General features: G+C 45.9%; 1 protein-coding gene across 5 annotated transcripts in view; it reads right to left on the bottom strand.

Moving 5' to 3' along the window:
• LOC143151628 (epidermal growth factor receptor kinase substrate 8) overlaps positions 1-15090 on the bottom strand; it is a 27729-nt gene extending 12639 nt beyond the window's left edge. For 3 of the 5 annotated variants that reach the window (XM_076320962.1, XM_076320965.1, XM_076320964.1), the window contains exons 1-4: positions 14968-15090; positions 2331-2398; positions 1217-1452; positions 571-910 (exon numbers count right to left, since the gene is read on the bottom strand). In XM_076320962.1, coding sequence (XP_076177077.1) covers positions 571-910; positions 1217-1452; positions 2331-2373 — 619 coding nt within the window. In that variant the 5' untranslated portion in view covers positions 2374-2398; positions 14968-15090. Of the gene's footprint in view, positions 1-570; positions 911-1216; positions 1453-2330; positions 2399-14822; positions 14931-14967 lie in introns of those variants that run through there. The other 2 variants (XM_076320963.1, XM_076320966.1) reach the window with 2 other exon arrangements.

Here is a 15090-nt window from a genome sequence, read left to right as displayed (position 1 = left end):
TATTGAATCGTTTCGTTCGCGAGCGAGCGTAGCGATTGAATTACACCTGTTCGTGGTGCAAGCGCGTTGGAACATTGTTGGACGAATGGGGAAACTTTCGTTTTGTCGCGTCGAGCAACGATGAATACGGACATTTATGGACTACAACTCTTAAATCGCGACACGGCGCGTAATAAGAGAAGAGAAATTAGACGTACAACCCATTCGGGTACTCCGCGCTTCGAATAGCACGATTTTTTATATTTCACAGAACATTACAGGCTCGACAATAATATTCTCCGCTCGGTGTACACGAGTGCGAACTACGAGTCAATATTGTCCAAGATCGACGGCCACGAGTCCGACTCCCGGTAACTTTGATCCAGGTGATGGTGCACCACGAGTCAGACTCGTACTTTCGATCGAACTGCTCGACCATGGAGATCGCACTCGTTCGTATAACCGAGTAATCGTACTTAAGAATAATTAAATCACGTATCAAAGTTTCTCGCGAATTCTTTACCCTTTCTTACAACAGTCCACGTGCTTGCATCGGAACATCTGTACAACGAACGATGGTTCGAAACGTACCGTTGTTAGCGTTAAAGGCGGACACCTGTTCACGTACGTTCACCCCGTTCAAGGGTGGTTCCGGCGGCGGTAGTGTCGGTGGTGGCGGTATACGACCCCTCGGTCCCCTCGGCGAACCGCCGGGCACCAATTTACCCATTTGCAACATTTTCAAGTCCTCGACGAGGTCCTGGGCCGAGACGCTTTGACACTGGAATATATGCATCTCCGCTCGCTGACCGGAACCGCTGTCATCCGCCACTGTGAAGACGAGAATGTTGTTATACATCTCCATAGGGTCCCTCGACGTGAATGCGGTCGGTTCCTGTATCAACGAGGCTGGGAATCGCTCCATGACGGCCTGCATACGAATTTATCAACGATGCATTAAGTGAAACCGCCTCGAACCCTGGTGACGGTGTAATTTCACAAACGTTCCACTTTGTTATTATTATCGCCCGTGTATACGCACACGTACACGCACGGACGCCGGTACCACACGGTGGTATATGCACGCGTGTACGCGTGTACACGTGTACACGCGAGGTAACGCGTAACGCGTGCGCCCGTGTACGTGTACGCGTGTACGCGTTACCGGCGTTTATTTATTTAGTTTCTCCGATTTCGCTCGGAAATCGTAATTACTCTGTGTCGTGGATCTATTTACCCCGGTCTCGTTGTCCATGATCAGGACCCAGTTCCGTTCCAGACGGAGCTGCATCTTTTGACTCCAAATGCCGTTACTCTTCTCCAACTGCAGAAGTCGCCGCATACCGTCCGCTGGATAAACAATACCGGTTTCCTTCGTGACCGTGAACGTGGCCAAATGCTCCATCATGTACGTCGGCTCGGAGCTACTGACTCGGCCGCCCGATGTGCTCGATGGCCCGCTGGAGCCTCCATCTGATGCACCGTGATTACGATTAATTTCGTGAATCGCGCACGAGCACGCCGAGCCCGACCTGACACGAACGTATACAGCGCGACCGGGGAATTAAAAGGAAAGGATCGCGAGCAGCATTTCTAATACGACGACACGACCACGTTCCTGGAATTCTAGCGCTCCTGGAGCACGGCCATGTCTTCGTTGAATCGGTTAATTGGTTCCGGGTTCGAGATTTCGGGCGAGACGCGTCCGCGAGAATGGCGTCTCCGGAACCGTGGTCAAAGTTCGTCGTTGGTGGACCACTCGCCTCGGTACCGAGAGATTCGCCACTCGTTCCTTTCAAATTCGTTCGTTTCGCGTACCGATCGATACGTAGTAGTATCGTGCGGCATCTCGATCCCGCGAGACGCGAAAAGAAAAATTTCCTACCGACGCGATTCGAAACGAGGATCACCGGAAGAATGAAAAGCACTGCAACTCGATAACGAGGCCAGATAAGACAAATATTTATATAAACGCTCTTGATCGCTCTTCTGCGCCAAATTCACTTCCGATCTTGCGACCGCCAATTACGAAATTGTAGAACGAGACTCTCGACACCGCCAAAGTACTCGATTTCAACGAAGAAACCGGGCTGATTTAACCGATTGAACAAACGAGAGGAAACTAGATTATGGATTATTTTTAGAATAATGAGAAAATGATTCCAGAGGATCTTGGCGGTGTCGAGGTTTCTGTTTCTGTGTCTAAGTCTGGACTAAGGCTGGAACCGCTCGAATTCTTAAATACATGAAGATCTTGGTGAATAATGATAATCGTAGTTCGTTCGTGGTATTAGCTGTAAAGTATTCGAACAGTTCCATAACCTGGTCCAGACCAGTGCGTCGATCGTTACCTTTGTAAGTGGATGGACTGTGCCCGCTGTTGTAGTACGGCATTGTGCCCCGATTGTTTAATTCTTATCTGAAACAGACGATTGAATCCGAACTTGAACGAACGATCTACACGAACGATTAGAAACGGTCGCTCGTTGAAACGAAATTTCGATTCGCTCCCGAATCTATCTCGTTGTCCGCTTATGCGACTCGAAACTGAGCCGTGGACGTCACAAACGTTTCGTCAAGGCGTACGGTGTTTAATCGCTTAATGACGGAGAGACAGGCGATAGTTGCACGTCGCGTATCGTATCCGGCTACCGGGTCATGGGGACCATACTTGGCGGCACGAAAGCCAGCTTGTAACCAAAGTGAAATTCCAATGAGCCTAATTCGCTCGCTGGACATGTCGGGAATTCCTATCGCGTGCCATCCATTTATCGAACTTCGGCGGCCAAGGAGGCGCGATTCCGCGGACAATGGGCCGATAAATATTGCACGTTGACGAACGTTTTGCAGAAACCGGAGTCGCGAGTTATGGACCCTAACGTCTGCCGCGATACCGGATGCTGAAGAAAAGGAACAGCGTTCAAGAATTTGGTGGCGTACAGTGGTCGCTGAGGTAGCTAGTGAACGATGTACAGCTCGACTCAGTGACTATGTTCGAAATTTTGGAAGAGAGGTTTAACGAAGGCGAACTCGTGATATTGGAGGAAGAATAGGGATTGAAAATTTAGAGGTGGTAACAATGTCTGAAAATTTGGAAGAATGAGAGAGGGTTTGACAAAAAGGAACTCGTGATATTGGAGAAAGAATAGTGTTCGAAAATTTAGAGGTACATAGTACTCGCCAAGATCCCTCGTAGACGATATATAGGTAGACTCGATAATAGTGAAAATTTTGGAAGAGAGGTTTAACGAAGGCGAACTCGTGATATTGGAGAAAGAATAGGGATTGAAAATTTAGAGGTGGTAACAATGTCTGAAAATTTGGAAGAATGAGAGAGGGTTTAACAAAAAGGAACTCGTGATATTGGAGAAGGAATATTGTTCGAAAATTTAGAGATACATAGTACTCGCCAAGATCGCTCGTAGACGATGTACAGGTAGACTCGATAATAGTGAAAATTTGGAAGAGAGAGATGGTTTAACAAAGGGGAACTCGTGATATTGAAGAAGGAATAGTGTTTGAAAATTTAGAGGTACATAGTACTCGCCAAGATCGCACATAAATAATGTACAGACTGACTCAGTAATAATATCCGAAATTTCAAAAAAAAAGAGAGAAGGTTTGATAAACGAGAATTCACGATACCAGAAAATGAACATGGTTTGGGAATTTAGTAGGTTACAGTACATGCCGAAGTTGCTCGTAAATGGTGTACAGGTGATTCGTTAACATTGTCCGAAACTCGAGGAAAGAGACAAAAGATTTGATAAACAAGGACCCGCGAATCTTTCGTTTCCGAGACACGTTTTTCTAATTTAACCCTTATCTCTCGAAATGTGACGAACATCGCCAACATCCGGCGTTCTACTCCAAGCGTGTTTGTTAGCTACCGATTAATTTTCTTATCATTTTCGGCGATACGATGACAAAACGCGCAATTCTTCTACCGTGAAACCTGCGAACTTACACCCGAAATTCATCCCACCGAAACGAATAAAAATTGTTTCGAAACGATTCGAGAAATATCTGAGCGTTATCGTCGCATTTATGGTACAATTTAAAATCTGTCTCTCGCAGCGCAACGATTGCTTTATTTTCGCTAATAGTTATAGCGCACCGTCGCTGGAACAAGATCGTGTAAATTATGATCGTTGTCCCTCAACTCAGAAATGTAAAACACGGCTGTAAATTTTCCGAGCGCCATTATCGCGGCGCGTCTCTCGCGGGTCCAAAAACGAGTTTTTAATTGCTCGAACGAAAGCGACTTTCTGTTCCAGTATTGCCGGCAATTTAGGCGAATCCGCTCGTCGGAAGGATTATCATCAACGACGCGGGATTCTGTATGCCCTCTCTTTTTTCATCTTCTTCTTCTTTTTTTTTCTCTCTCTCTCTCTCTCTCTTCTCTTCAGGTTTTATTTTTGCGCGGTGAACGCTCGGTTTTAAAACGCTTGAATTTCAACGCGGGCCCCCAGATGGTATCGCGCGAACAAGTTTCTGCGGTCTTTCCGAAAGATCGTGCATTCCTCGCACGGTGTTGTGCGTTAGCTGAATTATCATTTATTGCGAACGGGCACGGCGGAGGTTTCTCAAATATCTCCCGCGTGAAAAAGTCTCGCGAGACACCGATCCGAAGAGCCGCGGCGCATTTGCATACGCTTGCACAACCGATGCAGAGAATTGCACTTCACTTATGTTAAACAGAATTCATTTTCGAACCTACGTTTACGACACACTTTTTGCTCACTTCGGCGTCTACGTGTAAACCCCCCTCCCCTTTGGATTCTAGGACACTTTTTCCTCGAAACATCGCGCGTACGCGTACGTTATTTCGTACCGCGTCAACCTTCGTACGAATCGTTTGAAAGAAGAAAAAAAAAAAGAAAAAAATGTATTATATAAGACACACGAACGAGTGAAAATACCTACGCGGGCTCGCCCCGCATACCGTTTCTTACGCTTCCGCTGTTTTGGTTCGCTCTCTCGGAACGATCCGGAAACCTCTTAAATAATTTCTTTGACTTCTGGCGTAACACGTGCAAAAAGAATTACACACACCCATACATACATACATACACATATACATACATACATACATACATACGTGTATATATATATAGTTCTTATTTCGAGTTCCCACTGTGTGGAGCTCGGGACGCGGCGCCGGTTAAAGAGAGAAACTATGAGCCGGCTTCTTGTTTTTTTGCATAGTTATGCGCGAGGAATGTGAAATTCTGAATTTGCTCCAAGAGAAACCTATTTGATTGGATGGCTCGCTACGTATGTACGTGTACACGAGGCGAGCGGGTCGCGCGCGCCGCCAGTTCTCTATCAGGTGTTGAATAAAAGCTCGCGCGTACGACGATGCGGGCTTAGCGGGATATTTCGTCGATAAAAGCCATAAATCGCGCGCCGTGGGGTTTTTCACCGTGGCCGACGCGCGTCGATGGAATTCGTTTTGCGCGCGACGCGTCGTCGGGACGCCATGGCCGTCTCGACCATCGTCCAGACGAAGATACGACGATTTTACACCGGCCGATAATTAACGATCGCGAGATCTTCAATTACCGTGCAATAGCCGCGTGTATTGGAACCTAATCGGTGCGCGCCCTTGGCTCGCGTTAAATTCTTTGGCCGCGTGCCTTGCAACGTGTAGGTCGCCGGTTACGATTGTTCCGTGGACTTACGATTTATTAAAAGCAAACGATAAGATCTCCGACTACAGAGAGCACGTTACGGCGATCTATTTCGATCAACGATTTTTTTTCTATTCAAAAGTGCAACGTGTGTACCCGCTGCAAGTACAAAGAATGCATCTGCGTGCACAGCGCCGGGCGTAGGGATTGAGATACTCTCTGCTTCTGTTCTGAGTAAAAAGTTTACGGATGTTGGTCATCATTGTGTCCAATGTACTTCAAAAATCTATATTTTTCAGGAAATTACACTTTATCGCGTTTCTAATTTCATTTTATCAAGAATAAGTTCCCAAGGTGCGTTACGAAAAATTGAACAATTACGTTCGTTTGTTCTTTATGAAATGTAGAAGTAACTGACGATTAATATTCTGTATAAGTTACACTGGGATATTTTTTACGCGAGGAAAATAAATTCCATGTGGAAAGTAACGCTAGTTACAGCCGTACGGAAGGATTTTAATCGTTTCGCGCACCATGGCGGTTACTCCTCCGGTAATTCGAGAAGAATAAATGCATACGGAGAGAAAACGAGAGGGAAAATAAGGGAGAGATTGGAAAATTTCTTAGTTGGCGAATTATAACGCGATCGCAACAGCTTCGGCTTCACCGAGGGCAAGTAACGACGAAAAAGACGGCTTTCTTTTCGCGAGGAAAGTATTCTAAATTGTTGAAATTTTTCTAATTTGTTGGACCATCGTCCAACAGCACGTAATACGATTGTTGTACACGCGTTGAACTCAATGCAAAAAGAGAATTACACTCGAATCTCGGTCCTTGTTAACCCTTTGCACTCGAAAAGCGAGCAAGACTCGCACCGAGATTTTCAAATTTTTCCAAGTTCTAATTCATCAAAAGGAAAACTTCCTTCGTGGCTCGAGATAAATAAAGTATCTCGAGATAACGTCCGAGTTCATTCTACGATTTATTTTCACATCCAATGTAAAAGATCTCGCCTAGAAGAATGCTTCGAGCGTAAAAAAGAGTTAAACAAAAACGACGTTAGGAACGTTTTACGGTGGTTCGCGCGAACGTGGAATCGGTATTAAAAATCCGAACGCAGGGAAGAACGGATGACCGTTTGGTCCGAGCGAGTGCTTTCACTGTGCCAAGGATTAGGCGTCGTGGGAATTCGCATAACGGAGGAAGCATTGTTACACGCTCTATCAGGTGTCGTTCCATACGACGGAATCGGAGAGGAGAAAAGTGGCGGTCGATTCGTTTCGTTCGTGTTCGTAATTTCATATAATTCAGTCCGCCTACCGCGGTTTCGCGTAATTCAATCGGCGTCCCGCGTCGGCGCAGCTCGTTATGGCGCGTGCGCGCGCGCGTTTCTACCATTTATGAAACACGAAACACGTTTCAACGCGAAGAGGAACGAGGGTGGATCGTTTTTAAAACCGGGAGTCGGGTTTTATTAACACGCTTTGTCCCTTAATTTTCCACAACACCGAGATTCCCATTGTTCTCCGCGCGTATCATATAATTGTTTAGGTTCGTAGGTTACACGAGTACTCTTTCGACCGATCGCGTCCTCGCGATACATCGTTTCTCTATAAACGAAGCTGTTACAACAGACACGATCTCGTTCCGTACTGGAGATACATTCCTCGAAGTGTTCGACTCGATATTCGTTCTCCAAAGTGTTCGAAGATAGTTTTTAGATGATCTCCGATTCAAGATAAATAATCGAAATTAATACGATCGTTCGTCGCGTAGAATCGTCGATGTAACGTCCGATCAACGTAGAACGATAATTCGAAGAAATCAAACTCGTACAATCTCGGTACGTTTTAAAATACCGATCTCGGTTCGGACGATAACACTGATTTCAGTACTCGATGTACGTGTAAAATTCGTCTTCGTATCCGCGTCGCGCATTCAAATACAACACGTAAAGTGTATTCCACGCGAACGGTACGAAGCGTAAGATCGTCGACGGTTCGTCTCTTTCATTAATAAAAATGAAAAAATCTTCCCCGAAAGTGTGAAGAGAATCGCGTATCCCGTGGTGTGTACCGATTAAATATTCCGAGCAAGCATTATACGCGTGAATACAAATAACGCGATCGTACGAGGCTGGTCCGCGAAGACGTTTGTCGCGCGACTGTTAACGAGGGAATATCCCTTTGTCTCTTATCTTGATTTACGATAGTTGGTTCGGAGCCGATCGTAAAACGTTGACGACTTCGAGATCCAAGGGTAACGAAAATTGTCGAAAACACGCGGCACGAAACGATTCTCGTGGACGGCCGTGTTAACAAGGAAATACGAAACGAGCGGGCAGAGACCGCTATCGTTTAACGGCAGAATTTCGTCCGAAATGTATACGATTTCACGGTGACGGCGGATTTGGGTCGCGGGGCTCTATCGCGATCGGTTAATGGTATTGCGTAACCGGTCGAGATACGTGACTCGATAAAAATGGTTGTATCATCGATGGTGGGAATGCTGTCCGGGTTTCCACGGAGATGGCGAGACTCATTGTATCTCTCGTTACGTTTATCTTATTCTTCCCCCCGTGCGTCCCACCGCGCGATAGAAACTACGCGGATCACGTACGAGCGTAATTTCGTTGTTGGTCGATTCGACGTACGAACACGATTCAAGGTTCGAAATCACGGCGTCTGCCGGAGCAGGGAACTCGGCGATCCGATATCGACGATTCGATTCGATTACCCGACGATAAATCGGAGACCGTGGCGATGGTGCAACTCGTTGGTTCGTTGGATCGTTGGTTCGTTGGGCCGCGGAGTCGTAACCGCGGACTTAAAGTGTCGTAACTGCGACCTAATAGCAGTCACGGCGAAAAGGGAAGGGAAAAGGAAGGAAGGTGAGTGGGCTTCGTTTACACGCCTCGAGATCGAACTTACCAATGCATTTCAAGACTGCGAGCCGGGAATTCCACGGCGACCGTTTAGATTCCGGATTTCTAGCGGTTTTCATTCAAAACGAACCTATTTCTGGCGAGCGCCCCGGAGCTATCCACCGACCTCGGAACGTGGATTTTTACTCGCTTGTTTACCGAACGGTTGAAAAACACCGCGCGGAAATTATACGAACGCGACACCGTGAAACTCGAAAAAATCGTCGTTTCGTTAATATGGTAGAATGGAGAACAATGGAAACAAAAACGAGTCGACGAGTTTACGAGATTAGTATAAAACTAACGGATTTAGCTGATTCTTTAGGTTTCTGGAAAATCGAGGTAAATATATTCCTCGAGTATTTTCCACGGTAGAAATTGTTTACCCGACACCGATTACTGAATACCGTTGATAATCTCCGGAAGATTGGTTTTCCGAAATTTCTCGAAATATTCGTGGAATTCGGTTGAAATCGGTAGGTAGACCGTTTTCTTTGGGTCTAAAAGTGGAAAGTGAAATTCTATCCGCGATTTACATCCCGTTAACGATCGACGCGATCGAAGATAGGTGAGACACACCGGTGGCGGTGATGGTGGTGGTGGTGGTGGTTGTGCGCGTGCGCGTGCGCGCGCGCCGCGACGAAAATGGAAATTCTTATCGGAGAGAGACGTCGTTGTCGCCTTCGCCAACGGTGACTAAATTATGCAAATTTCCGGGGCTACGTCGGGCCGATTGTACGCAAAAAGGCGAATCCGAGCGATCGTGAGGCCACGGCTCGTGGAATTCGTCCGCGCGGCTTCGAAGCGAGGAAAACAAGCTGGAAAGAGCGTGAACGCGCACGCGCACGCGCACGCAAGCAAGCGAGCGAGCGAGCGAACGAGCGAGCAACGTTTTACGACTACGCGACAAGCGCGAGTATAATTGCTTATGGATGATGGACACGCCCTCGAGGAAAAATTCATCTCGGGAATGCGTTGAAGCAACCGCGTCCTTGACCGTACACGACGGAAACGGCATTCGATCCACCGACACCTTCTTCGTTCTCGCCTAAGATGGACATCTAAACCCGGAGAATTTCCTTTCGAACGCTGCGCGCGCTTGAAAGCTTCGAACAACGATTACGTAAAGCAGGAAGGTCAGAACCAGTCCTCGACCGAGGGAGGGAGAAAAAGAATTCGGACTACGTTGTTGACTTTAGGCGATATGGACCAGCCAGTGTACGCTTTCGTAATCGTCCTCGTACACGGATATTTTCTTTTTTTCTTTTTCTTTCTTTTCTTTTTTTCGCAATTCCATCGATTACGTTTCACACACTCTCGCGGTTTCTCCTCTATTAACCCCGTCGAGTTTTTCTCTCGACGGTCGATGCAAGAAACGCGACGTTCTCTTGCTTCGCTTTTTAAATATTTAACAGTCATTTACCGGGATCACGTACGAAAAGTTTCCACTCTAAACCCTGTACCAAGGTTTTTACGTATATTCGATATTTGACTTCGTATTGTTTTAATCGCCGCGTTTTCACTCGTTCGTCCGACGAATATTAGCCCCGAGTTAACTCGGGTGCGGTGCGAAACGGTTAAAGAACGTTCGGAGAACGGCATTTCGTTCGAATTGCTCGATTTTCCGTCGGTTTCCTGGAGGAAACAGGTACCCGCAGCTTGTAAGAATTTTTACGCGCACGGTGCGGGAGAGTTTCGAGCAGATTTAATGGAAACGGTGCAAGATAAGGTATAGATGTTATAAAACGCCGTTCGAAAGCGTAGTTTCGTTCGATACTTATACAACGGACGAGTATTTTGTATTTTCACGAATGTTTCCCCAAGAGGTCACGTTCGTCACGGAACCAATTACAAAATTCTGGTACGAAGAAATTCGCGACGACGTTACTTGCATCGTATCGTTCGTAAAAATATTATTGCAAATATTTGTTTCCAGTTACGGTGGTTCCGTCTAACAGTAGGTGAAGTAATCTTTCGAAGAAGAGTGTACGTGATTCTACGTAGAAGTCGGATCTACTTTGACACAATTTGATTCGACGTAAGAGGAGTATTAAAACCTACACTCTCCGAGCCCGTGTACCCGTTCTTTCCTCATTTCGCGGCGTTGAATTCCTCCTCGAATATCGCTCGATTACGAGTCATCGTCTACCGTGGATCGCGGAGCGGTGCGCAAGAGATCGAGAGTACCGTTTCCACGGTTTTCCCATAAGCAGAACGGTGCAACGCGCTCGGCGAGTAGCAGAACGCAATTACACCCACGTAATGCACGCAAATTACCACGGAATATTGTATGCCCGAGTCGGAGCACGCGAGTCGTACGTTGCTACGAGACTCGCGTTACGGCCGCGACGATACCGGGAAAGGGACGACGGAAAGTCTCTCGCGTTCTCGCGCGAATCGCGTTTTCTCGGGCGCATAACGCGAGTAAGCTCCCACTCGCGAACGATCGGCGTCTCGTCGTGGAACGCGGGCGAATTCTCGCGATGATGTTGTTGCAGCGCCGCGACGATGATTCTATGAAGGCGACGCGACGGAATCAAACGCTCGACGCGAATTTACGACGACACCGGTGAAACCCTCGCTCGATCCACGAACCCGATTTGAGATTCATTTGTACCACCGACGAGCCGAGCACGAACCGAGGAACCCCGGCGACGCACGAATCGATAGTACGTAAATATACAAACGGAAGTAACAATGAAACTCCATTGACTCGTATTTCGACAGTGTACCATTAGTACGCGTAATTCGTATCGTCGCCGAGTGGATTTTTCATTGGGGTAGGTGGCGCGCGTACGCGGAAACACGTGTTGCGCCGGATTCGCGCAGCCGCAAGCGCATGCGCATGCACGCAAAAGGGGAGGACTTTATACCGTCGTTAACGTAACGTTCCTGTGCAAGGTGGTTGCGAGAACAACCTCGTAAAACGTGCGTCTTCCCGATTTATCATGGCACGACCAACAAATACCTGTTCGCATTCCCTTCCATCGCCAGTGCGTGAAGTTAACCTCTGCAACGAGAAGGTTGTTAACCCTTTCGGGAACAAATAAAATCCCGGAACGCGACCCACAATTTCGATAACGACTTCTCGAAACGTCGACTCGAAAGTGTACCGCGCAGACATGTCAGCGACAACGATAAACAAAAGTCTGCGTCGATACGAAATACTGTAACAACACGGTTTCGTCGACAGGTTCGTAAGGCGAATCGATGCTCGACGAATATCTGCCGTGTTTCGAAACAACTTGTGTAAATAATCCACGGAGAACGTTCTCTAAACGTAGAACTAAGTTATAGTTAACTTCTGGAAAGCCTCGTGCCAAGAATAAAAATGACTGTAATACGAGGCGCGCCGTTCTGCGTGCAGGTCTACTGGCTCTACCCAGGTAACGAGGAAGGATCTTGGGTCTGCTATCCAACAATTCATTGCTAAAAATACTTAATAAATGTGAGCCGTGCAACTATTTATAAATAAACGGAATGCAATCCGTAGATATCTAGTCGTTTACTGTGCGCGCTCTTTTCGAATTTTTTCTATTGAAAAGAGTTCCCATTTCCATAACTGTAGATACACGACTCGGTATGTATAAAGTATTCGACGTTCCGAAGGTTCCAAACTACGTTTGCACGAATTAATAAAAGTCGAAAATTCGATAAAAGTATTATTAGCGAATTATTTAACCCTGTTTAACTGTTTTTCGTTGTAAAAGTAACGCGCCAAATCGACGTGAAAAATTCTAACCTATTGTCTTCGACATCGCGACATTCACGATTTCTTTGTTCGCATCCCGTGTGCGACTGAAGATTAAGGGATGTACGCACGGAGGTTAGGATAGACGACCGCTACAACCCCGCACAAAACTTAGGGAAAAAGCAGTGAGGTTGGTTCGACTCTACCCCACCAGTCGAGGCCTAACAGGTGAATTGAACAAGTTCGAGACTCGCTTTTCCAGGAAATACCCGACTCGGGGAGCACGACAGGTAAACGCCTGTTGAAAGTAAACATATCGCGGACGGATACTCGCGCGGGAGCATTGAAAAAGTGGAAAGAAAGTTGCCAATGCGCCTCGCATACCTACTGATCCGCCGGTCGCGAACAAGTTCTACAGTGAATGGACCGAGCGAATGAACTTTTCACTCGCTTGCATCCACCTATCGGACGTATTAATCCCCGATTAATCGAAACTTCCTGACGCTTTATTCCGCGTAATTCGAAATATGTATAGGTTAGCCAGCCATTCGTTTCACGCGCGAACTACGATCAATCTCGATCGATATCGAGCACTCGTTTCTTATCGAAAACAATACTTTCAGGCAATTCGATCCTTCTCGTAATACAGTTTCGCGAAATCGCGATTATCGATATTACAATGTGTAAGTATAGTATTTTATTTCAATCTCGCTATCGTGCGACTTACCGTAAAAGGGGGTTGTAAACGATCATAAAATGTCGCAGCTGCGATGGAAAATTTATGGAATATGTCGGATTGGCAGATAAGAAGCGAAAGCGAAAAAAGTAAAATGTTTGCACTTTACGCCGTCCCCGTGATTTTATGCTCGCGCTTAGTCTTAGAATTCGCGTTGTCGTGAAAATTTCATTTTTCAAATATTTCCTAACCGTCGAATTATGATAAAATTAAAGAGACGAAACGATTTTTGAAGTTGTCGAAACGATCTGAAAAATTCAACAAAAATGTTTAATACAATATTAAAGACCTATAACCTATATAGATATTTTTAGAACGAGTTACGTAAGTTATCCGTATAATTAATGTTATTTCTAAAGGAATCTACAATGCTTCGTTATAGTTGCGTACGTCGTAAAAGAGTTGAACGCCACGGGTTATACTTTTTTCCTCTCGGGATATCGAAGGCCGTTCGATGCAATATCGATGTGCGCGGAGTTCTGTAAATATTTGCAATTTATGCCACGGCGGTCGTAATGGGGAACATGTAGGCATTTCGTAGGCGTGAATTACAGGTGGTTGCCGTAGTCGCGATGCTTCGTCGACGTCTTCGTTTTCAAATGCCTCGAGAGTATCGTTAAACGATTAGAATAATCTTGTCATTTCATTGTGACTCCTTATTATTTATATAAGATAATATTAAACTATGCTTGAGAATTGAATCTCTGTATTAGCGTTGATCACAGGTAAAAGAATGGAATCGTAAAAACTTGCGAAAAAAACGATGTAATTGCATCCTGGTATCGGCTATCTCGAAGATAAGGATTCTTGTATGATATAAGTAATTTAACGTGCCACGACTTTGTCCGGGACAATTACATTTAAACTTTGAATGTGTTATCGATTCACGATAAACAATGTGTTTGCTCGAACGAGGGAATGTCTATCGTAAATGTCATGAACGGGAAACCTCCTTATGAAACGGCAAAGAAATATTCGCTGTTCTTTCTCATTTCCATAGTCATAGACTACTATTATTTTCTACGCCTGTTAAGTTTCTTCGACGCGCTTTTTGTACATACACGTCGCGCTTAAATGTCGCGGAGTAGATTAGCTTACGAAAAGTCGGCAGAACACGCGTCAAAACGATGAAAGACGATTGTGAAAAAAAAAAGAAGGTAAGAGAAAAAGTTCCAAAACAATGATTCACGGCGAGTCATCCTAACGTGACAATGATAACGCGATAAAAACGTTCACTTCGATTTACGATAGTACGGTGGTTCTGTACAATAGAATATACATATGCACGCAAATTACTGTATTCCATGCATTGGGATGTTGTTAGTTTCACCGACGTTCGCACAATTTTCATCGTGAAACGATCGTACGCTACGTTTTCGTTGTAACTTCCAACCACGTTATTTGCATAAAAATTTCTTCAAGTGCAACGACCAACAGTTAAGATGAACTCGTCTCGCGTGCACGACAATTGTTTACCGTACGACTGTACCGTGCTGCTTGCGTCGCGTTGAGATGCCACCGGAAATATAATTGCAACCGATTATTCTCTACGTTCGTCGTCGAGTTTATCGACCGCGCATCTTTCTAGCAAGAATGTAGTCGTTCGAAAGGCACGCACATGCGTCAGTTATAGAAGGATTCGTCGGCACGTTGTCGATCACGTAGAATTTTTCTTATTGAAGCCCGTTACCGTGATCAGTCACGAACTATATACATAGATATGTACATACGTTCGCGTGTCGATTATCATCGGCAATGTACGGAGCAACAGGTGTGATCACTTCAATTCTCCGCGGAGAGAAATCCACGTCAGTGTATTCGGTGCAATGACTCCGGTCAAGAAATCATTTCCATAAATACCTTGACAGCAGCGTTTCACCGAGTCCGCTGGATCACTGTTTCGCGGCTCAGCACCCGTACGGGATAAGCGGACATCGAAGATTCACAAGCTTGCACGACGTAAACGCGAACAAAACTGTTTCACACAACGACGATCTTTACTTACCTATTTACAAATTTTCACAATGTGCACACACCCAAAGGGAGAAAGAGAGAGAAGGAGAAGGAGGGGAAGCTTTCGGCAGAGAGCTACGTGCCGATCATGCTCGACTGAAAATACCTGAACAAC

Source organism: Ptiloglossa arizonensis, chromosome 9, assembly GCF_051014685.1.
Source record: "Ptiloglossa arizonensis isolate GNS036 chromosome 9, iyPtiAriz1_principal, whole genome shotgun sequence".
NCBI classification, from domain to species: Eukaryota; Metazoa; Arthropoda; class Insecta; order Hymenoptera; family Colletidae; genus Ptiloglossa; species Ptiloglossa arizonensis.
The sequence above is the reverse complement of the archived record's forward strand: the minus strand, read 5'-3'. Positions and strand labels throughout refer to the sequence as shown.